A 26,354-nucleotide genomic window follows, 5' to 3' on the forward strand; every position below is an offset into this window, starting at 1 on the left:
CCCCTCTTCCTGCTTTGTATTTAGTTAGGACAGTCGTCTTCACGTGAAGTGGTTTTCGCGGGGCGAGCTGCGTTTCATAGCATATTGATATTTTTCATCAGGCTAAGGCAGCTCGAAAGGAATTAGCGACAAAAATTAAAGACATAGACTTTTTCAGGTACATATTTGAAGCAAGCTGTTTATTCACAACTCTATCCGCATCATGTAACACCCAGCTTTTATGTACTTGAACTTTATAACTTTCAAAATGGTGATTGTCTTTCTCTAGAAACATACAAGCTGCTGCCAGCCACAGTTCTACAGACAGGAAGTAACTTATGGGAGCTAATTGGACATTACACTGAAAAGATTTGAAGCTGGGAGTCCTACTGAAAGTGGGAGGGGCAACTGTTAACGGACAGGAAGGCAAAGGAGATAATGATCTCATTTTCTTTTTGTAAAAGCTGCTCCTTGGAAGGCCTGGGATTCCATTCGGTCTTTGCATAGGGAGAGGAACCCCACCATCAGCCTTGTTCAGGTGAGGGCAGCGAATATGGAAAAGGCACAGCCGAGTGTGGCCGACTTTAAGCAGAGGGCTTAAGTCCTTTAGGGGAAATAAAAGATTCTACGGTGGTTTTCAAACATGGGAGTGCAGGGGAAACACTCTGAAGCTTGCTACAAGTGGGGATTTCTGGGTCGCCACTTGTTCAGAAGTTCAGAGCCAGTAGGCACTGGGCTGGAGCTTAGGAGTCTGCATTTTCAGCAGATAGTTTGGGAGGTTGGGGAGCAGGGGGTGATGGATTATACTGAGAAACACTGCCCTGGATCATCTGGTTGGGGGAGAGGACCAGCTATTGGTTTCGTCGCACAGAGTCATGGTGGCCACAATAATCATGGAGGAAGGATAGCTTAGGGAAAGGGGAAAAGCAGCCTTCATTGAATCCCTCTCTGGGATGAGTGGTAGGGAGTGTGCCTCTCAGGGCAGAGCAAGACAAAGGTGAAGTTGGGGCGCCTGGGTGGCGCAGTCGGTTAAGCGTCCGACTTCAGCCAGGTCACGATCTCGCGGTCCGTGAGTTCGAGCCCCGCGTCAGGCTCTGGGCTGATGGCTCAGAGCCTGGAGCCTGTTTCTGATTCTGTGTCTCCCTCTCTCTCTGCCCCTCCCCCGTTCATGCTCTGTCTCTCTCTGTCCCAAAAAAATTAAAAAAAAAAAAAAAGTTGAAAAAAAAAAAAGACAAAGGTGAAGCTAACTATAGCTCTAGTTTTATGGAAACTTCTCTTCTGCTTTTCCTTGCCAATACCTAATCTGACCAAGCCACCCTTGCTCAGAGGAGAGGATAGAAAGAAGAGAGAGAAGGAAAGAGACCCACTGTTAAGGAGAACTGGAGGAGTGTGTGTGTGTGTGTGTGTGTGTGTGTGTGTGTGTGAAGTGTGTGTAATATTTCCTAGCCAGTAGCCAGTAGTGAAATTAAATTAAGAAATAGGCTGTCATGACCTGTCATCCACAGGTTATGGGATCATAGTATTGTTATGTGATTTTGTTTTCCTGTGTCTATGTGTATATACACGTCAGTGAACATAAATTAGTTTTGTAATAGAAGAAACAGTGAAGTCTTTAATAAAAGGAATGAGCAACGTTAAATACCATTTTTAAGTTTATTCATTGACTCATGAAAAACTAGATGACTTGGTGGCATTTGAGGTTGCTGTTTTAGCAGGGAGGGTTAAGGAAGGACACCCTTGGAGAGTTATCTCACGCCTGGACCAGGCTGCCTCCCTTGGTTCGTGTTTCAGTGCCACCATCAACTGCTACTGTTAGTGCGAGATTATAACATGTTCCTCCCTCTCATTGACCTGTGTGTTCCTTAGTAAAGTTCAGACTTTTTTTTTTTTTCTGAAGGCTAAGACTTCCCACGGACCTTCAGTCTTCTGTTTCATATATATGAAAAGTTAGGAATGACAGCCTTGACTTTCTTTACTCTGTGTAGGCTTCAATCAAATTCACTTATTTTCTTTCCTTTGATCCCTCAAGTCGGACCTAGAGGTGTGCGTAACCCATGCCAAACAACATCGGGCCATCTTTAGAGAAAAGAGCAGAGCCCAGATGTGGGAGGAGGCTTTGTAAAGATTCAAAAACCAGCCCTTTCTAACAGACAGCAGTTAGTCAGTCAAGATCCCAGGACAGTGCTAGTAGGTTTTAAAGTCTCAGAGTATTTGAAATGTGCTGTTGCAAGGGTCATACCAATAAGCCTTGGACATATACAGATGTGTATTGCTCTCCATATCCCCCTCTTCAAAGGCAAAAAACAGTGTCATAAATTTCTCCATGAAAATTATGATTCAGAATTGGTGCATTTCACATGAGGACTAAGCAGGTACATATCAAATTCCTTATTACCTGACTCGAATTTCATAATTTACTCTTATTTAAATCCTATTAGCACATTAAGTTTTCAGTGGAATTTTATCCACTGCTTGTGTCCTAGCTGTTGGGTGCCAGAGGTGTAGATGGCTACATGTCATTGTGAAACAGGAGTAGAAGGGGGTCTCCAATTGGTTCCCCCAACTCCAGCCAGCTTTATTTCTTGGCTTGTTACTATGGCCACACTGCCTTGGATTCTTATACATTGTTTTGTGGCTTTAAAATTCCCTTGGATATAGACCGAATGAAGTAGTGGTATAAGCAATTATCATGGGCTTTTTGAGGCATGACTTTGTCACTGGTTTGGGGATATTTGGCAAGACGTCTCATCCTATGTATGTATGTTTAAACATATAAATATAGAATTTAATAAAAGCATTATAATTATATGTAATATGTGTTAATCAGTAAAAGTAGCATTGTAAAGATGTCCCCTAATAAAGTGTTTGAATAAGACATGATTGTGCATTGACTCATGTTAAGTGGCAAATTACTATGATTAACACTTTTGTAATGAGAAATAATAAAAGGATTTCAAAAATTACTTTAGCAGAAATCATTAGTCTATTCTGAACATTTTAGTTAACTCTGCATAAACACACACACCCACACACACACACTCACTATTTTGGCCAGGATTTGTTCCCATAGATAAATTACCAGAACTGTTACAAGAAAAAAATGATAGGAACTGGATGGATTTTATTTTTATATTTATTCTCAGATAGAGTTTCTAGAGAAGAGTAAACTGAACCAGAAATGAGAAATGGAAAATGAAGGGAGAGTAAGGTACCTGGAAAAGCCATCTGATTGATAATCAGTCTTATTTTCAGGATTGCCCCTTTCAAATTTTGCCCAATGAGGTAAATGGAAGGAAAACCTGATGTGAATGAAGAAGGGTATTTGATATTGTATGACCTGTGTAGAAATATTTCATCACACCCTTGTTAGAGTGGTTTTAAGAAAATTCTTCTGTCCTTTGCAGCTTACACAGTACTTTACCAAACATAATCTCACTTGAAATAAAGGACTCTTGGGGCACCTAAGTGGCTCAGCCGGTCATGATCTCACAGTCGTGAGATCGAACCCCACATCAAGCTCTGTGTGGAGTGTTGAGCCTGTTTAAGATTCTCTCTCTCTCTCTCTCTCTCTCTCTCTCTCTGTCTCTCCCCCTCCCTCCCTCCCTCCCTCCCTCCGTCTCTCCTTCTGCCCCGGCTTCACTTGCCCTCTCTCTCTCTCTCAAAGAAAGAAAGAAAGAAAGAAAGAAAGAAAGAAAGAAAGAAAGAAAAAACTTTTTTTTAAAGGAATAAAGGACTCCTTATGTCATATGGGTTGCCTGGGATCTGACCTCACTTTTCAATTTTAGTTTTACTATTGAAGTGTTAATGTAAAAGTTACTGATTCTGTTGAAACACCAGAAAACTCTATCCAGTGAGGATGCATCAGTGATTTGTCCTACTGTAGATTTCTTCATATGTACAAAGTTTCAAGATAGTCCAACATCCCCCAATTTTTAATACCACCATCCCGCAGTTTTTAATATCACCACCATATGTCACTGCCCCATAAAATGCATTAACACTGATTGAGGAGTAGACAATGCACACTATGTTGAGTTGCGGCTGCTAGGTGGTTGGCTAGGTGCACTCACTAGCTATCCGAGAGCACTGGGTTTTATACTCCAGCCTGACAACCTGGTATGAGTCAAAGTTTGTGCCTTAAAATTAAAAAAAAATAATAATTATTATTTGTCTTAGACCTTAAGGGTTCTTACCATATTTTAGACATATGAACATCAATATCAAGAACATGGAGGTCCGTTGTATTGTAAAACATCAAATAGACATAGATAATAGGTAATTGTAGTAATATTTCCCCCCTAAACTTTGTAACAGTTTTTTCTATATTAGCACACCATATTTATCACTTTACTGCACAATGAACCCACAGGGGGTGCTAATTGGTCATTAATTAAATTTTAGCCTTTCAACACTTTTGTATTCTCCAGTGGCTTTATCTGCAGTGAAGTATATAGTGTGGCCTTTTTAAACAGCCAGAAATTCCTATCAGCTTTATGGCTGCTATGGATATAATACAGGTGAAATTCAGCCCGAGTGAACATCATTTCAAGACTGTTATAATTCCTTGTGACCAGAAGTTTACCACCCTTGGACCAATGCCTACATGTTGGAAAAATGTTCAGTAAAGGTAGATTTTAATATGAGAAAACATTCTGAGGGACCAGATTCCTTTTTGAAAGAGAATCTGATTGCTTTGTTTGAAAATTCTAGTGGGTTATGGCAGTTCTTCAAGAAACCACTAACACAGTGGAATGAACTTTCTGAGGTCCATCATTGACTAATAAAAGTATTTTCAAACTTAGTTTTCTTAGTGGAAGAATTCCCTTTGCCTTATACTCCCCCAGTGAAGAGGTTAATGTAAAATTGCTAATGATTAACTTGGTAGCACTGAGAAATTTGCTGAGAATTTCAGAAGGTGTGGAGTTTTTTGTTTTTTTGTAAAGTATAATCGGTATATTTCACACTAGTGCAAAGGATTTTTTTAATTGTTTTAAATGTTTATTTTTTGAGAGAGATAGAGAGACAGTGTGAGTGGGGTAGGCACAGAGAGAGAGGGAGACACAGAATCTGAAACAGGCTGCAGGCTCTGAGCTGTCAGCACAGAGCCTGGCGCGGGGCTCGAACTCATGAACCATGAATGAGATCATGACCTGAGGGGAAGTCAGATGCTTAACTGACTGAGGCACCCAGGCACCCCTAGTGCAAAGGATTTTGAAGCAAAATAAAATTCCTCAAGAAATTTCTAAACAATTAAAATAGTGTGAGATAGGGCGCCTGGGTGGCGCAGTCGGTTAAGCGTCCGACTTCAGCCAGGTCACGATCTCGCGGTCCGTGAGTTCGAGCCCCGCGTCGGGCTCTGGGCTGATGGCTCAGAGCCTGGAACCTGTTTCCGATTCTGTGTCTCCCTCTCTCTCTGCCCCTCCCCCGTTCATGCTCTGTCTCTCTCTGTCCCAAAAATAAATAAACGTTGAAAAAAAAATTAAAAAAAAAAAATAGTGTGAGATAAAGGGCTGGTGTCAGAACTATGTAATGTGGCTTCAAGATTTTGAATGCAGACCATTCCATTATGGGGGTTTTACTTTGGTAATGAGTTAATCACAACTTCCCAGCGTGTGCAGCTATTAAGGAAAAGCCACTGCACATTGACCTTCAAGATAACTCTAACAGCATTTCGAAGATTTTTGGGGGGTATTTTTATTTATTTTCTTAAAAAAAATTTTTTTTGCATTTATTTTTGAGAGAGAGAGACAGTGTGAGCAGGGGAGGGGCAGAGAGAGAGGGAGACACAGAATCAGAAGCAGGCTCCAGGCTCCAAGCTGTCAGCACAGAACCCAATGTGGGGCTCGAACCCACGAACTGTGAGATCATGACCTGAGCTGAAGTCGGCCACTTAACTGACTAAGCCACTCAGGTGCCCCATTTTTATTTATTTTCTATTCAAAATTTTTTTAATGTTTATTTCTGAGAGAGAGAGAGAGAGAGAGAGAGAGAGACTTAGTGTGAGCAGGGGAGGGGCAGAGAGAGAGAGAGAGACACAGGATCTGAAGCAGGCTCCAGGTTCTGAGCTGTCAGCGCAGAGCCTGACATGGGGCTCAAACTCACAAACTGTGAGATCATGATTGGGCCGGAGTTGGATGCTCAACCGACTGAGCCACTCAGGTGCCCCTTATTTTCTATTTTTAAACAAATAATGCCTGTTAAGTCCTTTAAAAGTATTAGAATTTCATTATGAAAAAGGCAACAACTAAATGATAGTTAATTTGTTTTCCTTTGTATTATTACCACACTTACCAGTTATAACCTAAAGGTGACTTTGACTTTCATAGTAGTGGTAACAATTTAGTACATTTTTATATTGTAAAAATTTAGAAAGCTCTTTTATCCAATGTCATGTTTGATTCTTATGATATTAACTATGATGCAGGCTGGCATTTTTCCGATATTATAGATAAGGAAGCCAAAACTTAAAAAAAATAAGTAATTCCTAGAGTGCACAAGCAAATATCAGACCCAAACACATAGTAGGTGCTTAATAAATGCTGGTTAAATAAATGAATGAACAAAATAAGCCATGAAGAACTGCTTCAAATTCTTTGTGGTGTGAGGTCATGTATAAATACTAGACAAGAAAGTCACTAAAACTGGCCTTCTAACTCAAAATAGTAGAGATAAAAAGAGAGCCGACTTGGGAAAATTCACTGTGATGATGTCTATCATTATTAAGGGAAAGAGAAGCATGTTGAATAATATAGAATGCTTCCATCGCAGCACCATAAACAGATGTGTGATACATGATTGCCAATTATTGAACGCCAAGAGGTTGATGCTTATCATTAGTTATATATGTTTTTAAGTAAGCCAAAGGATAGAAAAAGTAAAGCAGTTCTCACCCCCCCACGTAAATGGAAACCACTTTCCTTCTGTCTGGCTTCAGAAACAGGTCTCGATTTCCGTGAGGGAGATGACTGTTCTTTAACTGGTTTCGCGTCAGCTTTTTCCTCTGATTTGAGAGGTGGAGTTAAGTGTGAACTGCTTAAGAATGCACTGTTTTCTGTTTAATTTGGCTGCGGAAGATGGAATTCATTGAGCTCCGTCTGTTCAAGTGAACTTTAAGCAACAGTAAGCAAAACATTTGTACTTCTCTCTGCACACGAAATAGAAATGTGTCTGGCGAAAGAGACAGCGTGGATATAAAGACGCACCGAGGGCAAAGGAGGGGTGATAACAACTTCTTATCTCTTATGTTGGCTCATCTGAAGAAGCGCTAAAGGATTGTTGGGGAAAGTGAGCCTCTTTTTTCATTGAAAGTGAGCTCTGGTAGCTGGAATTCATCTTAATACTGTGGTGAAAACTGTGCACCACCAATTCCTGCTCCCCACAGCTGCTATCATTAATGGGTGACCACTCTTTTCCCTCATAACCTAACTGTTAATGCATTTAATTGGTCCTTCTAGAACAATTTGGAATGTTACAGAATTTAAAAGCATCTGTGAATTATAAATAATTTTAAAGTTTACATTTCTCTTTTGAACACCCAGTAAAGAGTATTCATTTTCAAGTAGTTAAATAAGTTTTATGACAACGAAGTGAATTTAATGCGGGGCTGTTGATTTTTGCAGAAAGTACGAAAGTTCTATCATTAAAATTGCAGCTTTTCTAAAACTGTTGATGTTTCTATTGAGAATGAAAGGAAGCAATTGTGTAATCGTGTGTAATGGTTTATTTAGAATGACCATATCTTTAGCCATCGAAACCATTGCTTTAAAAATGTATTGTGTAATTTGGTTAGATGCTTTTACATATGGTGGTGTAAAATTGTTACTGTGATAGCACCAGGTTAACATGAGGAATATCTATGCTACCTGTGTCTGTTAAACACACGTGTCAAGATACTGTTCTCTTTGAGTGGTGCCTAACTTCTCTTAGTCTTTGTGCGCCAACTATATATTCTCCTTGGGATTCTCAGTTTATCGTAAGGTGGCTCAGGCAACTAATGAATGAAAAAAGGACAGTGAACTCTTCTTAATATGAAAGTTCAGAACTGCTCCTATAGTGTCTGTGCTGACAGACATAATCATTTTAAGCCGATGGAGGAGATAACGTGGAAATTTGCTTTGGTCTTGTGTTTTAACCTATTGTTCTACACTTAAAAAAATCATCTTTGAAATGAACTTATTTTGATGTTCGATAATGCAATGACTGTATTGCCAGTGTTCTATGAAGAGAGGTACTCTGAAAATTACATTCTTGGCTTCAGAATTACCTAGCACAATACTTGTTCCAAGGTTATCTGTCTGTAAAGACCCAAGATTATATCTTCTGTATGATAACTTACTTGGAACAAAGTCAGCATGGACTTATGGTCCATTAATTTTTAGATACCACCAACTATTTACGTTGTATTTTCTTGATGGCTGAATGTACAATGCTTAAGGCACTGTAGATTTCCATCGGGCCAATCCTTAAATATTCCAGTGGTTTCATTAAAGGAAAGAAAATGTTAAAATCTGTTTATACTATATACATAGAATTTTATATGCGGAAGCATAAATGCACACACCACATATAAATCTTTTTGTTTACATATGCAGCTTTTCTTCTAGGGATGATAGGTGCCCCAGAAACATTCACTAATCTCTGTAACACCCCAGAGGGTAAGGAGCAAGAATTATTATCTTCATATTGCAGGTGAAGTACCTAGGTAGGGACAGATTAAACGACTTGGCCGGGTCACTCTCTAAGTCAGTTATGAAGCTAGAAATAAAACTCCAGACTCTTGACTTTCCGTTCACATTCTGAGTCATTGCACTGGTGTCATTACACCAGACCTGTCACTATGTGTGCTTTTCTTCCCTGGAAAAGTTACCATTGATGTAAATCCTGTCCCTGTTAAGGAGCCTTGCTGTGTGGCACTTGAACACACATGATACTGAGTCCCTGAAGGGCAATTTAGAGAGTACTCTGCCGTTACGATGAACGAGCTCAGGTAGCCAAAGGGTATCAGTAAGCCAGTTTCTCGAGGGCCCAGCCCTAAGAAGAACTAAAAGTATCAGAAGTTTCCAGAACTTCAGAGCTCCGGATAATTTCTTTACCATTGACAGTGATTCACTCCACCTTGTTATTTTATTCTCTCCTTAATAATTTTGGATTGTCCATGTTGTTACAGAGTCAACATTCTGAAAGGCTCAGTCCCTGCCCTCAAAAGGCATGTATCTTACACTAGGACATGCTTAATGGTTCAAGATCAGCTTTGGCATCACCCCAAACCTTTCTGCCCATCCTCTCTTCCTCCTTCTTTGATCTTTTTTTTTTTTTTTAATTGGCTACTCCAGTTAGACTTGAAAGCAAGGAGTGGCCAGGACCCTCGGCATTTCTCAGCTGGCGGGCTGTAAACTGAGACTGTCGGGTCCCTGATTGGTGACCAGTCGGCACTTCTCGGGTGCGCTTGCCTGTTCCTCCCCAGCAGCCAGGATAAAATCACATCCAGTCTTTGCTCTCTCCTCTCCAGGTTGGCACACAAGGGGCCGGTGGCTTGGATCACAAAGGAACTTTGTGCTCCGGTGCCTTTTTTCTGTGGAATACCTTCTTCTAGGATGACTTCACTTTTCTGTTAGTGAGCACTTTCCCCCCATAAATATGACCGAACAGGTGTTGCTCTGCTGCTAACTGAGTTTCCAGCTGTCCTCCTCCGACACAGACCCGGCGAAATCTGTTGTTTCGTCCTTTTGGGCAGACTGGAGAACCATCAAGCCCGAGATGGAGGTCTTCCTTGCAGGATATGGCAGTTTTGTTGCCAGAAGATGGTCGGGAAAGCCTGGCTGGCTAACAAAGACAGGCCTTCAGCGGCTGGGTGTAGTTCCAATTCTGCATCCCCTTTGGCAGGAGCACAGAGGCTGCCGCAGTGTGGCCAGCCAGCAAAATTAGGAAATAAGGACCTCTTTTATTTACTCAGGCTGCTGAATCATGGGCATTCCTGTCTGCTTGGAGAAAAGTCAGGCGGCTCTACTTTCCACTGAAAGTCTCAGGAGTGTTTGAGACTTTCATCTCGGAGTGTTCACACACTTGTTTTAATGTGCTTTATGGAAATGGTGAAACTCAGCAAGTACAGTTGCTGTAGAAAAACATCTGCACTAACTATGCACACACATTTGCATCTTTAAATAGACTTTTAGGCCACGGAACTGGTTTCCAGCGAAGTTTTTTTTTTTTTTCTTTCCCCCCACCCCCGCCGCCGGTAAGAGCTACAGTTCTCCGAGAGTCACCTCAGAGTGAAAAGTGACTGATTCCAAAACTTAAAATTTAGCACGGACATGTTAAGTACTTCACACTGAAATGCAGAAAACCTGCCATAACACAGAGAGACATTCCTGTAAGTAGCACTTAGTGCCGAAGGGGGAAAAAAGTTTGAGTTGATTCAGGAACCGGCATTGAAAGAGTCCTCTGCAGTTTCTTCCCTGGGAAAAAAGAACTTGAAATAGTTGACATCTACACGAGCCACCTCAACATAGTTTGCGTTGTGACTGCCCAAAGGCCAAAGTTAGTGGGGACGGGCAGCTCTCAAAGACGTAGGTAGACCTCAGAGAATATTGGCAAACACCAGGGCCACCGCACAAGTCTTGGGACACTGATCCCCTTAGAGCATGGACCAACTCCCCATGGGAGTTTTGTCAGTGAGTTCCTTGTGTGTCCCTGGGAGCACACATCCGTTTATAGTATGTCAGCAAATGAGTTTTTTACACTTTAGATTTTAAAATAGAAATCAGCCTTTTGTGAAACCTTTATTTATTTTTCTACAAGCAGCATTCCCTGCTCAAACTTTTTTCTCTGTTCCATCCCCCAGCCTGAGCCTTATGAATCCTGTACACTCTTTCCATGTACTTCAGTTACAAAGACACATCATCTCAGATTTTCACTTTCTTTTCCCTCAAGACCGAATAATAGGGACCGGAGAGAGAAGAGAAGGTTTCCAGCTCTCTTGAAACCCGATTGAGTAAAAACTTGATCCTAACCCTCGGCTCACTTGACATGTTGAAATTTACAAGCTTAAGAGAACAGTTATGTAATAGGTATAGTCAGGCATGGCCCACAGACAAGAACCTGATTTAAGAGTGGTGTCAGGGATTGCACACTATTTATAATGGTCTATTGCTCTGTAATTCTTTGTACATTTGTATAATAATATATCATGCCTGGACACAGTCTGCAATTTAATAATAAGTTCACTTGCTAAATTTTCAGGGTCAATAGTTATTTTCTTCAAGTCTAGATTCATGACAAATTCTGATTCACTGTTTTCCCAACTGTACAAATGAGATGATGTATTTGAAAATATTTTTCAGTGAAACAACAGGACATAAGCCTAAGAGTAAATGTGAAATATAGCAGGTTTTTACCTAGACTGCTGAGCAAATGTAATAAATAGCAATTGTTTTCAATTAAGGGAAATATTTTACAACTTTGGTTTGTTTTAGGGACACTTGTCTTTAAGTGACTTACAGTTTGTTTTTTAAAAGGATAGCTAGAATCACCATTGAGTTTGTTTTGAATTTTCTAAAATCATTTTTCTGTCTGTTCGATGATGAGTTGAGTTGTCTGCCTGTGTTCTTTCTATGTATCCACTTTACATTTAAATCATACCCAGAATTACCAGGGCCTTTCTTGCACTGTAAACATGTTGGGTTATAGACTCCTATAAATGAGGATGCAAAATCATGCGGTTTTCAACTTGTGTTGTGAGGCTTTGTTGCAGTGGGCAGGGATCCAGGAATGGTGTTTGGTTGTTTTCTCAGAGTTACATGGTTGCCATCTGGCATTGATAGTGAGATGGTGTTGTCATCAGTTTCTAGATGCAGGAAAGGAATGATCCTCATCTGTTTCCTGTGGATAAGCAAGAGGTTGATAATCTAGTAAAATCTTGTTACCTTAAAGAAAGCAGACGTGGAATTTGTTTACATAATGCTTGCCAGTTTCTACTTTTATGTTAATAATATAGCTTGCTAGTGAACTTCAGCTTTGAAGAATTTAAAAACTTATTTGATCATATTCAAATTGAGGTTTAGTCGAATATCCTAATAGTATTCTAACTGGACCTTGTTATCCTGATAGAATCACTGTCCCCACCGGCTCCCCTCGACGGTCTTTGTCTGCATTTATGAACAACCTTGCTCTTTTGGAGAGTGAAAGCTTTTACAGTTTCTTCTCATCTTGAATGATGGATTGTTTTGAAAAGCCAAAAAAAAGGGGTTTTACAACTTATTTGAGGAGGTCTTATTTTCCACTTGGATGTTAAGAAAACAACAGAAAGATCAGCACACATTTGCCAAGTGCCGAGTTAAAAAACACCTCATAGGAGGTAGAGTTACTTTATGGATAACTTGCTACGGTTATATCTGGCTTTCAGTCTTGTTTGTGTTCTCTTTGTTACTCATAAATCTTTCAGCATTTACCATAATCATTTATCACTTTTCCTGTTTCCAGTTTTTCACAAGTCGCTTTGTCTCTGCTCACCTCAAAGTGCAGGTCCTGTTTGGCTAAGGAAGTTCATGCTGCTGAAGCTTTTGCAAAAGGAAGAAATGGTGGGCCACCTCTTGAACTTTCCAAGCAAAATACAGTATTACAATCTGGCCCTTGTGAAACTCTCATTTTTTCTTGATCCTGGCTGATCCCAGCTACATGTAATATCTAGCAGTGCCCTCCTAACACTTAATAATCCATTTTCTGGCCTATGGTGTTCGAATCTTTCAGTTATTGAAGAAATCCTGGTTGTCTTTCATTACACAAGACGTAATTATTATTGTGTTTTCTGTCTTCCTTCATGTGCTTACTTTTTAATATTTTTTTGCTGAAAGCAATAAGGTCTGTATCAATAAGAACCCCATAAAAAGATTTTGGTCTTCAGAATTGCCTTTTTTATATAAAAACAAGCAAAATGCAGAGGGAATTTTTTATTAAATATTAGACATCTGGGTTGACTGCATTAATTTTAAATCATTCCTGTAATATTTCCCCTTTTCATTTCGTTCTTCAGATGCTCACATAATATGCAAATCATTTTAGAATGAATACAGAAGAAACATTAAATATATTAAAATCTGCGTTTTAATAAAATTGTCGATGCGTAATATATACCTTGCTCCTAAGGAAAAATGATAACAAGTAATAAAAGGGGTAATTTAGACATAGAGCTATTTAATATCTTCTTATATTTTACAACCCGGTAAAAAGTAAATGTAGAATAAAAGCTTTGGGTTCAGATTTGGAAGTGTTCCACTCAAATATTCTGTCCTCCATTCCCCCACCCCACCCCCACCCCCGCCAGGTTCTAGATAGTCCGACTGTATGTCGCTGTTGCAATGGTACTGTAAACCCGTTCTCGAGTGCTCAGCCCATAAGATAAAACGTTCCATTGCTTCTCGTTGCAGATGGAGTGGATGTTGAAGATGATCCCACGTGCTCTTGGCCAGCTTCCTCGCCTTCCAGCAAGGACCAAACTTCCCCCAGCCATGGAGAAGGTTGCGACTTTGGAGAGGAAGAAGGCGGCCCCGGACTCCCGTACCCATGCCAATTCTGTGACAAGTCCTTTAGCCGCCTCAGCTACCTAAAGCACCATGAGCAGAGCCACAGTGACAAGCTGCCTTTCAAATGCACCTATTGCAGTAGGCTGTTCAAACACAAGCGGAGCCGAGACCGCCATATCAAACTCCACACGGGGGACAAGAAGTACCACTGCAGCGAGTGTGATGCTGCGTTCTCCCGAAGTGATCACTTGAAGATCCACTTAAAGACTCACACGTCCAACAAGCCATATAAATGTGCCATTTGTCGCCGCGGGTTCTTGTCCTCTAGCTCCTTACACGGACACATGCAGGTACACGAGAGAAACAAGGACGGGTCCCAGTCTGGCTCCAGGATGGAGGACTGGAAGATGAAGGACACTCAGAAGTGCAGTCAGTGCGAGGAAGGCTTTGACTTCCCAGAAGACCTGCAGAAGCACATCGCGGAGTGCCACCCCGAGTGCTCCCCAAACGAGGACCGAGCGGCCCTCCAGTGCATCTACTGCCACGAGCTGTTTGTGGAGGAGACGTCCCTCATGAACCACATGGAGCAGGTGCATGGCGGGGAGAAGAAGAACTCTTGCAGCATCTGCTCTGAGAGTTTCCACACGGTTGAGGAACTGTACAGCCACATGGACAGTCACCAGCAACCCGAGTCGTGCAACCACAGCAACAGCCCTTCCCTGGTCACCGTGGGCTACACTTCGGTGTCCAGCACGACTCCAGATTCCAACCTCTCCGTGGACAGCTCAACCATGGTGGAAGCCGCCCCGCCAATCCCAAAGAGTCGAGGGAGGAAGCGGGCTGCCCAGCAAACCCCTGACATGACCGTTCCCTCGAGTAAACAAGCGAAAGTTACCTACAGCTGTATTTACTGCAACAAGCAGCTATTTTCGAGCCTGGCAGTCCTGCAGATTCACCTGAAAACTATGCATTTAGACAAGCCAGAACAGGCCCATATTTGTCAGTATTGCTTGGAGGTGTTGCCCTCACTCTATAACCTAAATGAACATCTTAAGCAAGTGCATGAAGCTCAGGACCCAGGTCTGATCGTCTCTGCCATGCCTGCCATAGTCTACCAGTGCAACTTCTGCTCTGAAGTTGTCAACGACCTCAACACTCTTCAGGAACACATCCGATGTTCTCACGGATTTGCGAACCCTGCAGCTAAGGATAGCAATGCATTCTTTTGTCCCCACTGCTACATGGGGTTTCTCACTGACTCTTCCCTTGAAGAGCATATAAGGCAGGTCCATTGCGACCTCAGCGGCTCCCGATTCGGGTCGCCGGTGCTTGGGACTCCGAAAGAACCAGTAGTCGAAGTCTATTCTTGTTCCTATTGTACGAATTCGCCAATATTCAACAGCGTTCTTAAACTGAACAAGCATATCAAAGAGAATCATAAAAACATTCCCTTGGCCCTGAATTATATTCACAATGGGAAGAAATCCAGGGCCTTGAGCCCCTTATCTCCCGTGGCCATAGAGCAGACGTCTCTTAAGATGATGCAGGCAGTGGGAGGTGCGCCTGCACGTCCGGCTGGAGAATATATCTGTAATCAGTGTGGTGCTAAGTACACGTCCCTAGACAGCTTTCAGACTCACCTAAAAACTCATCTCGACACTGTGCTTCCAAAATTGACCTGCCCTCAGTGCAACAAGGAATTCCCCAACCAAGAATCCTTGCTGAAGCATGTTACCATCCATTTTATGATCACCTCAACATACTACATCTGCGAGAGTTGCGATAAGCAGTTCACATCAGTGGACGACCTTCAGAAACACCTGCTGGACATGCACACCTTTGTCTTCTTCCGGTGCACCCTCTGCCAGGAAGTGTTCGACTCAAAAGTCTCCATTCAGCTCCACTTGGCCGTAAAGCACAGCAATGAAAAGAAAGTCTACAGGTGCACATCGTGCAACTGGGACTTCCGCAACGAGACTGACCTACAACTCCACGTGAAACACAACCACCTGGAAAATCAAGGGAAAGTGCACAAGTGCATCTTCTGTGGTGAGTCTTTTGGCACCGAGGTGGAGCTGCAGTGTCATATCACCACTCACAGTAAGAAGTACAATTGCAAATTCTGCAGCAAAGCCTTCCACGCGATCATTTTGCTGGAGAAGCACTTGAGGGAGAAGCATTGCGTGTTTGAAACCAAGACTCCCAACTGTGGAACGAACGGGGCTTCCGAGCAAGTGCAGAAGGAGGAGGTGGAGCTGCAGACCTTGCTGACCAACAGCCAGGAGTCCCATAACAGTCACGATGGGAGCGAAGAAGATGTGGACACCTCGGAGCCCATGTACGGGTGCGACATCTGCGGGGCAGCCTACACCATGGAGACCCTGCTGCAGAACCACCAGCTCCGAGACCACAACATCAGACCCGGAGAGAGTGCCATCGTGAAGAAGAAAGCCGAGCTCATTAAAGGGAATTACAAGTGTAACGTGTGCTCTCGAACCTTCTTCTCTGAGAACGGCCTCCGTGAACATATGCAGACCCACTTAGGCCCTGTGAAACACTACATGTGCCCTATTTGCGGGGAGCGGTTTCCCTCCCTTTTAACTCTTACCGAACACAAAGTCACGCACAGTAAGAGTCTTGATACTGGAAACTGCCGGATTTGCAAGATGCCTCTCCAGAGCGAAGAGGAGTTTTTGGAGCATTGCCAAATGCACCCTGACTTGCGCAATTCCCTGACGGGATTTCGCTGCGTGGTCTGCATGCAGACAGTGACGTCCACCTTAGAACTCAAAATCCACGGGACATTCCACATGCAAAAGACAGGGAATGGGTCTGCAGTCCAGACCACGGGGCGTGGCCAGCATGTCCCCAAACTGTACAAGTGTGCGTCTTGCCTGAAAGAGTTCCGTTCCAAGCAAGATCTGGTGAAGCTTGACATCAATGGCCTGCCATATGGTCTGTGCGCTGGCTGTGTCAGTCTCAGTAAGAGTGGCAGCCCAGGCATCAACATCCCTCCCGGCACGAGTAGACCGGGCTTGGGCCAGAATGAGAATCTGAGTGCCATTGAGGGTAAAGGCAAGGCGGGGGGACTGAAGACGCGCTGTTCTAGCTGCAACGTTAAGTTTGAATCTGAAAGTGAACTCCAGAACCACATCCAAACGGTCCACCGAGAGCTCGTGCCAGATAGCAACAGCACGCAGTTGAAAACTCCCCAAGTATCGCCAATGCCCAGAATCAGTCCCTCCCAGTCGGATGAGGTAACTTGCCTTTTTAATGTTTGCTATTTAACCTCCTCAAGAAACTGTTGCCACTTCATGTTTACCCTTTCTGCAGCCTTATTTATTGTCATGTGCCAAGAGATGCGTAGATTGAAATGCAGTGGTGTTTTTCCCCCCATAGCCATTAGCCAGCAATTACTTGCTTCTTGATAAGCAGCATTTTGGCTTGAATGGTGCAAAATAGGACTAATTCCAGTCTCCCTAGGATATTGTCTTCTCTATGACTGAAGAGATCAGCACTCTTGCCAGCACCACTGAGATCTGGAATCTCAGCATAGCTTTACCGTGAGTTGAAATCCCCAGCTATGACTTGTGTGTATGGCAGAGAGATAATGACATAAAAGTAAGATGCAATGGGCCAACATGCTGGCTTAGAGTAAATTAAAAAGAATATATATATTTGTGGATAACAAATTGGGTAGGGGCGGCTTTATAATACCATGTTGTCAACACTCACTGTTTCTCTTTGTCTTCTGGCTAGTGAGCAAAATATTTTCTCACAACAGGGTTTTGTAAAAGCCGCTACATTTATTAAGCGTCACGTGCCCAACGTTCCTTTAAAAGGCATCCCCTTAAATATCCCCGAGTCTTCACTGTCTGGTTTTGGGTTTCACAATTAAAGTGGATTTTTTTTTTCTTAGTTTAAGAGTGGTTTCATGCCTTCTTTGCCATAACGAGTATGAAAAATAAGTTCATTTACAATGAAATAGTTTTAGAAGTCATCAGTCCTTGAAGCTGAGCAGAGGATGGTTCATTTTATTATAATTTCTTTATGCTTTATCACCTGCTTTCCAAGAGTTCTTTTCCACTTCCCTACCTGCCCCTATCTGGAGATCCATCCAAATGCAGACCCCAGGGAGATCCATTTCCCTTCAGTTTGGGGTCACTGCATTTTCCTTATCTTGTCTCTGCACTCACACCCTCTTGGAGGCCCCCCTGCGTGTCCCTGCAGATAGCCATCAGTCAGCTGGTAGGGGAGAGTCGGGAAGACTGACACAGAGCCCATCCTCCTGAAATGTGGCATCTGCGTGACAGGCAAGCTCCCAAACTTTGAAGCTGCTTCCCTTTCTTTCCTTCCAAGGAAATCTGCACCTCTCTCTCATTTAAATAAATGAAGTCCTTTCCAACTGATGAGGACAGCTGCAAGAACATAGCTTTGATAATGGCTCCTGGCTCACGTGTTGGATCAAATAGTTTCTCTTGGTAGTTAGGATCATATGAAATGAATTGTTTTTTCCAACTTTTTATTTCATGAGATGTCTAAGCCTACAGAAAAGCTAAAGGAATAAGACAGTGAAAGCATGTGTGTTTGTGTATCCGTATCACAGATATACCGGATATGAACATTTTGTCACATTATTCTCTCTCTCTCTCTCTCTCTGCAACCTTTTTATTCACCTGAACCACATGAAAGTGAGTTTCAGACATCATTATTTTTCTAAGAATAAGGACACCTTCCTATTTAACCACAACATTATTAATTAAGGCAATTAACTAAATCGGTTAAAGAAATCTAGTGGATCTATAATATCATCTATAAGAAGTCCATATTCAAATTTATCCACTTGTCCCGAAAAGGTCTTATTTTTAAAATGCTTATGAATGAGAATTTTAGAAATCCGTTTATGTAGAAAATTATTCCTCTCCCCCTTTTTTAATTTTGCTATGCTTAGCACATATAGAGGAGTTTGTATATTCATGTTCGATTTAAATGGTGCATAAAATTGATTTAAAATGACTGTATTTGTGTGTGTGTGTGTGTGTGTGTGTGTGTGCGTGCGTGTGAATGATTGTGGTGGTGTGTTCGTTAAAAATCAAGCAAAATGGGGCTCTTGTTTCTAGTAGATTGTGGAAAGGAATGTATGTGCCTGTTCCTTCTCATCTGTTCCTGGCTTATGTTTTCTGATATTCCTAAATTGCTATGTATTATAATACCATTTGAGGTGAAAATTTTTTTAATGAGGGAGGACCTATAAATAGTCTTTACACGTTAATTTGGTTAGAGTTAATTGCTTAGAGAATTTATCATTAAGGGATGGTCAAGTATTTAATTATAACTAAAATCTTAATGATAAAGTTGAACTACATCCTGCACTTACATAGAATAATGTATAAAATATTTGAAAAGTACTTCTTACTTGTAATTATTACAGTAGTGTTTTTTAAGCACTGAAATACCTCGAGTTAAAAGTGACTCTTTCAGAAGGGTACCTCCTTATTAAGCCGGGCTTATGAGACCTTGTAGCAATGTCCTTAATCAATCAGATATAAGGATTCATTTATATATATTTCCTTTGTGCTTCAAAAGTTCACTAATTTGTTTGACATTTTCATCCATTGTTATTATTTTTTCTGCATTATACTATTAAAGTCATAAAGTTTCATGTGCTCCCTTCCTTTCTGATATCCTCTATAATTAAAAATGTACAGTAGGCCATATTATTTGGACTTGACATAGAAAATTATCTTTCATACGTGGAATTTTACGAAAAAAAGTCCCCAAATAATGCATCAGCAAGAAAAAGTCATGTCATAAAAATTAATTTGTTCACATTCTTTGTTAGTCAAGTTAAGCTTCTGTGACTTTGCATGAGTGTTGTGTAAATTTTTTTACCATGTAGGTAAGAGAGAAGTTATTACATAAGTCTTTGCTAAAAGACAGGTATGCCATGTGGGAATACATTTTATCACAAAAAGATGTCTGACATGTATGTCTATTGACTTAGATGTCCTAGGTAGGAATGAAGGACTTAGTGACATAGGTGGTATTTTCATCTCTTCTTCTGGCTGAGGATTGAGACTTCAGAAGAGAAAAGAAGACCACGGGAGATAATAAAACCTGGATACACAGATATTGTCAAGAGCAAGATTAGAATTTTTTCTGGACTGTGACTTGTGATCACATAAGGGTATTGGTAGACACTGGAATGAATATTTCCAAGACTGAAAAGAATGGTTTTTTTTGGTCGGGACTAGATTACCTATTTAAAAGGGATTTAGATATAATCTAGGGAGGGATAAGCATTGTATAAACGCATGTGATCTAAGAAATGGATGAAAGACAGACACATGACACTTAAAAGAAGAATAATAGCAGGTAGCTGTCACGTAATGGAGAAATTTGGAATTAAAGACAAAAGATCTGAATGTCAACCCCGTTTTTTTCTGCATAATGCTTTCGGAATTTGTGAAAAATGTTTTCTTTGTGCCAAAATCCTATAATTATCAATCTAATTTTGCTATGGAGTCTTTGTTTTGAATAAAATATTTGGGGGAACCTATTCATTTCCCTTTTGCTCTTAAAGATTGAGTATGGTATACATTTATGCATAACCTACAACGATACCTACAATGATTCCATAAATGGTAGAGATAACCTGACACAGGGGAAATGCTGACCATCTAGATTTTTCCATACATGAAACACCTCACAGAGTTACTGACATTTACTGTGTGTTGAATAAATGTTAGTTCTTCTTCTGCAGTTCATTGACACTGATCCTGTCTGGTCAGGTTCTGCCCCATCTGGACCTCAAAATGTTTTCTCACGATGACATTAGAAGATGGGTCCTCCTGCTTCCATTTCTCCAGGATCTCTGTAGGCACGTCTCTTCACGGGGTTATTTACTCACATTTCAACTCACACCACCCCTACCAGTGCATTGAAATTGCTCTTGGAAGGGTCCCCAGTTGTGTCTGTGTTGCTGGATACTCGCACAGTGCCACAGAATCAGAACCAGAGGGACCATGGAGGTTATCTGATTAAGCTGCCTTTTACAGACAGCGAGTCAGGCCCAGATAAATTGAGATCTAAGATGACACAGCTCGTAAGTGGTAAACAAGGGGCTCTGAGAACCTGACTCTCTAACTCCAGGTTCGGGATTTTCTTCTCATAAATCCACCGGACTCTCCTCCAGCTACAGTCTCATCCATATTCTTTTCATAAAATCCTCTCTGTATTGCTGTCTTATTTTCTCTTGTCATTCACTTCCTCCACCCACTGCAAGGGATCGTCTGCTTCCATCACTTTACTGCAGCTGACCTCTTTAAGGTCTCTATTGATCCAATTGACCAGTGCAGTGCCTTTTTTTTTTTTTTTTTTAAAGAGAACTTACCCTAGTTTGTGTACTGTTCTACTTGTCACTGTTGGCCACTTCCTCTTTATCTAACCTCTGTTTTCTCTCCTGGTTCCCTTCACAGAATGATCTGTACCCTTCTTCGTACTCTGTCTGCTCCTATACATTAAGGCCCATTGCTACTGTTACTCTGCATACCCGCTCTATGTGGCTTCATCCACTCCCATGGCTCCAGCTATCACATTTTATGGATGACTCCAAATGATGTCTCCAAAATGCAGGAGGGAACTTCCGGGGGCTGATGGAAATATTCTGTATCTTGACTCTGGTGGTGGTTACACGACTGGATGCATTTATTAATACTCACTAGGTATAAAATTAGTGAATTTTCATATGTGAATTACATCTCAATGAAACTGATTTTAAAAATGGTATCTAGGACTTACCCCCTTTCCAGTGATTTTCAGACTCCTACACACAGCTGCCTTCTTAATATATTCACTCACATGTTTCCATGCATTTTAAAATCAGTGGGACCAAAACTGAACTCATAATTTCTCCGAACCTGCTTCTTTTCTTATATTTTCTATTTCACTTGTGGAGCCATTGATTTTCTTGTCTCCCTTTTCTCCACATCCAGTTGGTCATCAAGTGATCTCTGTTTCAGCTCATATATATTTCTTAGATCAATCCCTTCCTCTCCATCCCCTTACCACATTTATAATTCAATCTCTGATCATCTTTCACTAAACTACTGAAGCAGCCTCCTAATTGTTCCCTTGGACTTTAGTCTTATCATTTTCAAATCCGTCTCCACAAAGCTGCCAGAACAATCTATCTAAAACACAAATCTGAATAGCATGTCCCTCCCTATTTGAAATATTTTGAGTGCTCTATACCTTTATCCTCATAGGATAGTATACTATCCTTTTATTGTGACATAGAATGATTCTTCAGGTTCCGGCCCCTGCTAAATTTTCCCTTCCTTTTCTTACCTTACACCTTATTCCATAGTTGAAAATACTTTAATTAACCCACAGGTGACACAGTGCATCTGTGTCTCACTAAGGCTGCCCTATCCCTTCTGCCCAAATAATCTCTTTCCTCCTGACTGTGCTCCACCTTCTGTAAGGCTGTCCACCTTAACCTCTATTCGGAGATCAACTACTCTAGAAGGCTTCCTGTGACCCCGACTTCCCACTCCAAACATCTCTTCTCCCCTTGAATGCTCTGTGTATACAATACATCCTAAATATATAAAAATAGTCACATTGCTTTATAATTACCTCTTTATGTTTCCCTTGCTATGAATTCCTCAGGGGAAGAATTTACTCAATGTCATATTTCTAATACCCATGACAGCGCCCGGCCCACAATAGGCAAATGCCTCTGTGGGTGGGTGTTGTGGAGCTGTGTCTGGCTGGTGGCTTGCCCAGAGCCTTTTCCCATACATGGCAACATGGCAGGACAGCTGGCCACCTAGCTTTTTTCATACAGGAGCCACCTGGTACAATGACAGAAACCTAGAAGGTGTTGGATAAATGTATGCTCTTCTTCTGAGCATGTTAATTTTAGGATCACTATCCGTGCTTTTTTACTCCATTTGGACTCAAAACGTTGCACCATCGTTGAAGTTCCATCATAGACGTCGTGAACATGGTCCTGTCTACTGTTCATCATTCTATTCCAGTCAAGTCCTGCTTTCCCAAAGAAGTTGTACGTGGTCCCACCAACTTGGTCAGTGGTCTCCAGATTCCAAAGTGAGCCTTTCTGTCTTCATCCTTAGCATGAGGCCCAGTAGACAGCTCTTTCTCGACATGCTCCTGTGACTTATGGCATTTCCTCTCCTAGTTTTCTTCCTACTTTGGCCTTTGGAGGTTTTCCTCCGGTGCCTGTTCTAAAAGTGTAGGGATTCTTTGAGGCTCATCGTTGGCCCTCTTTTTCTTCACTGTCTACTCTCCCAACAGCATCTCATCTATTCATGTGGCTGTAACTATCTCTATGCTAAGAATTCCCAAATTTATATTCATAGCTTGCACCTCTTCTTAGTTCCAGATTACTGTGTGCTACTGACAGCTTGCCTTTTCATTTGTATCTCTTCTAGATATTTGAAGTGTAATGAATACAGCGTAAACGCTTGATTTTCTCTCCTGAAACTGATTTCGTTTTCCAGACTTCCATCATTTTAGTAAAGGGAGCCACCCTACACCCAGTTATTCAAGCAAGAAACCTGGGAATTATTCCTGATTTTTTTCCCTTCTCCTCATTCCCCACATCTAATCTGTTAATGAGTACTGTTGATTGTGCCTTTAATGAGTATCTCATCCATGAGTTTCTATGTCCGAAGCCATCTTCATGGTCTGGGCTGCATCCTCGCCCGGACACTGCAGTCGTTTCCTAATGGAGTCTCTCCGTCTTCTGCACGCTTCCAATCCATCCTTCCTGCTGCGCTGGATGGAATCTGGCAGACATGTAAATTATGGAGTCTTTTAAAATTCTTCAAAGACTTCCCACTTCCCTCAAATACACGCCCAGCCTCTCACCAGCTTATGAGGCCACACATAGTCTGGCTGTAGCTGGCTGCTCTCACCTTGCTGGGGTGCCTCCTCACACACTGTGCCTGGCCTCCTGGCCTCCTGAGTAGGGGTCTGCTTTCGAGGCTTCACATTGAGCCACCTATTTACCTGGGCTACTCTTCTGGATCAGCCTGTCTGCACCTTTCTCATCTATCAGATGGGCTTCCCCCCAGAAACGTATCAAAGTTAGTATCCTCCTAGGATTTTCGCTTCAAATTATTATTTGTGTACTTGTTTATTTCCTTCTTCCCTTTTCTCACCTCTGAATACCCAACATGTTTGTCATAAGGTCTCAGTAAATATCAGTTGAATAAATGAACATAGTTAAGTACTTCAAAGTAACAAAAAAAGTATCTATCCCATCTTTAGATGTATATGTATGCATATCTAGTAACTCATACATAGAGATATAGATAAGTTTACCCAATTGTGCCTGCATGCTTTAAAGTCAAGTTTGATCTAAAAATATTAAAATAAGCTAAAAGACTTGAGGTTTCTAACAATCCAAAGATCACCTTCAATATGAAGGTCTGAGTGCCTTGAAGTCAATATTCTTTCTTCATGGTTCTTGTACAGAAAATGGCAATGTACATGGTGGTAATTCAGAACTCAGTCATGTTCCACAGTTCTGTTTTATTTTGTTTTATGTAATAAAAATTTCCATAAGAAGCTGGATTTAAGATTTTAATTTTAAATTGCTGATACTAAGTTTTGCTAAGTTAAAAGAGCAAAAATTAAGTAAGCTTCTTCTAGGTAAATTTTATGTACACACACACACACACACACACACACATATATATAATATTTTTTTTTTAAGAAAGAGAGAGAGCAGGGGAGAGGGGCAGAGGAAGACAGGCAGAATCTTCAGTAGGCTCTACGCTCAGTGCAGAGCCCGATACAGGGCTTGATCCCATGACCCTGGAATCACGACCTGTGCTGAAATCAAGAGTAAGACGCTCAACTGACTGAGCCACCTAGGTGCCCCCTAGGTAAATAGTATATGTATTATTATATACATATACATATATATGTAAAACAATTTTTAAAATATATATATATTTTACATATATATATATTTTTAAAGATTGTTCAACATTTTTAAGGTTAAACCGATCCACATTTTTACTTAAAAACATTTTTTTAATGTTTGTTTTTGAGAGTGAGAGAGAGAGAGAGTGCGAGTGGGGGACGGCAGAGAGAGAGGGAGACACAGAATCTGAAGCAGGCACAGAATCCGAAGCAGCTGTCAGCACAGAGCCTGACATGGGGCTCAAACTCAGGAACCTTGAGATCATGACCTGAGTGGAAGTCAGACGCTTAACTGACTGAGCCACCCAGGCGCCCCAATAATATTTTAAAATTAAATAGAAAATTTACATGACTAAATAAATCTGTAAGATTCAAGATGCTCTTGAAATAGAATGAGTTGCTTTGCCAAGTTTGGGCTGCTTTCAGATTTATTGTTGGTATGTTCAATGTTTGTTTGGCATCTATAGTGTACTAGTACAGAGAGTTAAGACCCCTGGCATAATTATCAAGGCACGGAACATGAAAGCAGCTGTCTCATGCCCACGCTTTGTCCCTAGTCCTATGCTTACCTTGCATTGATCATTGCTCCATACATTGAACTTGCTGCCACTACCATCCCTCCATTTTCTTCACTTCTTTCCAGCTCTGGATTTTTATGCTGATGTGTTCCATATGGTTCCAAATATGGAATTCAGAAGTCGGAATGTTTTTGTATACAACCATAAATCTTGAATTGTACATAATATTTGTTCTTTGAGTACTAGGCCAAAAGAGTGTGGAATCACCATATGCGGTGGTAAAATTCCATTTAGGAGGAACATTTTATGTTTTGGCTTAAATGGTGTTGAGATAGAAATTCAATGCCCATCACCCATTTCCCCCTCTCCCCCATACCCCCACTCCCCCATCAACCCTCAGTTTGTTCTCTGTATTTAAGAGTCTTTTTATGGTTTGCCTCCCTCCCTTTCTGTTTTTAACTATTTTTCCCCCTTCCCTTCCCCCCATGGTCTTCTGTTAAGTTTCTCAAGATCCACATATGAGTGAAAACATGATATATGTCTTTCTCTGACTGACTTATTTCACTCAGCATAATACCTTCCAGTTCTGTCCACATTGCTGCAGATGGCAGGATTTCATTCTTTTTATTGCCAAGTAGTATTCCATTGTATATATAAACCACATCTTCTTTATCCATTTGTCAGTTGATGGACATTTAGGCTCTTTCCATAATTTGGCTAATCTGCGCTTCTCTTCCCCTCACCCGCATTTCCTATTACTTGTTTCCTATTAATTATTGCCCCACACAGATGACTAAAATAGCAAATTTCAAATGTCAACCTCATTCTGAGGCCCAATCTTGGATTTTCAGCTACCCATTTGACATTACGGGTTCTACATTCTTCTAGCCCTTTAACCAAATCGAATCACAATTTCTTTTCCCATTTTCGACAGCGTTCCATCTTTCTCCTAGTCATTTTGGTCTGAAACTTTGTTTGTATCTCCTATACCTTCTCTATTCTTCAAACCTTTTGTGTCAACCACTCCTGCTGTTAACATTTCATGCATTCCCTGTCCAGGCCACACCTGTACACTGATTGCTCACCTTCACTCTTTGCCTATCATAAAGGAGGTCCTCGATAAAAAATAGCGTAGGGGCACCTGGGTGGCTTAGTCAGTTAAGCATCCAACTTCGGCTCAGGTCATGATCTAGCTGTTTGTGAGTTTGAGCCCCGCATTGGGCTCTGTGCCTACAGCTCAGTGCCTAGAGCCTGTTTCAGATTCTGTGTCTCCCTCTCTCTCAGCCCCTCTCCTGCTTGCACTCTGTCTCTCTTGTCTCTCAAAACTGAATAAACATTCAAAAAATATTTTAAAAAACATTAAAAAAACAGTATAAACTTT

The 26,354-nt window shown here is 41.3% G+C and overlaps 1 protein-coding gene across 2 annotated transcripts in view; it reads left to right on the forward strand.

Moving 5' to 3' along the window:
- Nucleotides 1-26,354, forward strand: part of ZNF521 (zinc finger protein 521) — a 280,011-nt gene that overhangs the window by 103,946 nt on the left and 149,711 nt on the right. For both annotated transcript variants that reach the window (XM_030336929.2, XM_030336931.1), the window contains one exon: nt 13,401-16,753. In XM_030336929.2, the coding sequence (XP_030192789.1) occupies nt 13,401-16,753 (3,353 nt within the window). The remainder of the gene's footprint in view (nt 1-13,400; nt 16,754-26,354) is intronic.

The sequence above is a fragment of the Lynx canadensis genome, chromosome D3 (genome assembly GCF_007474595.2).
Source record: "Lynx canadensis isolate LIC74 chromosome D3, mLynCan4.pri.v2, whole genome shotgun sequence".
Classification (NCBI taxonomy): domain Eukaryota; kingdom Metazoa; phylum Chordata; class Mammalia; order Carnivora; family Felidae; genus Lynx; species Lynx canadensis.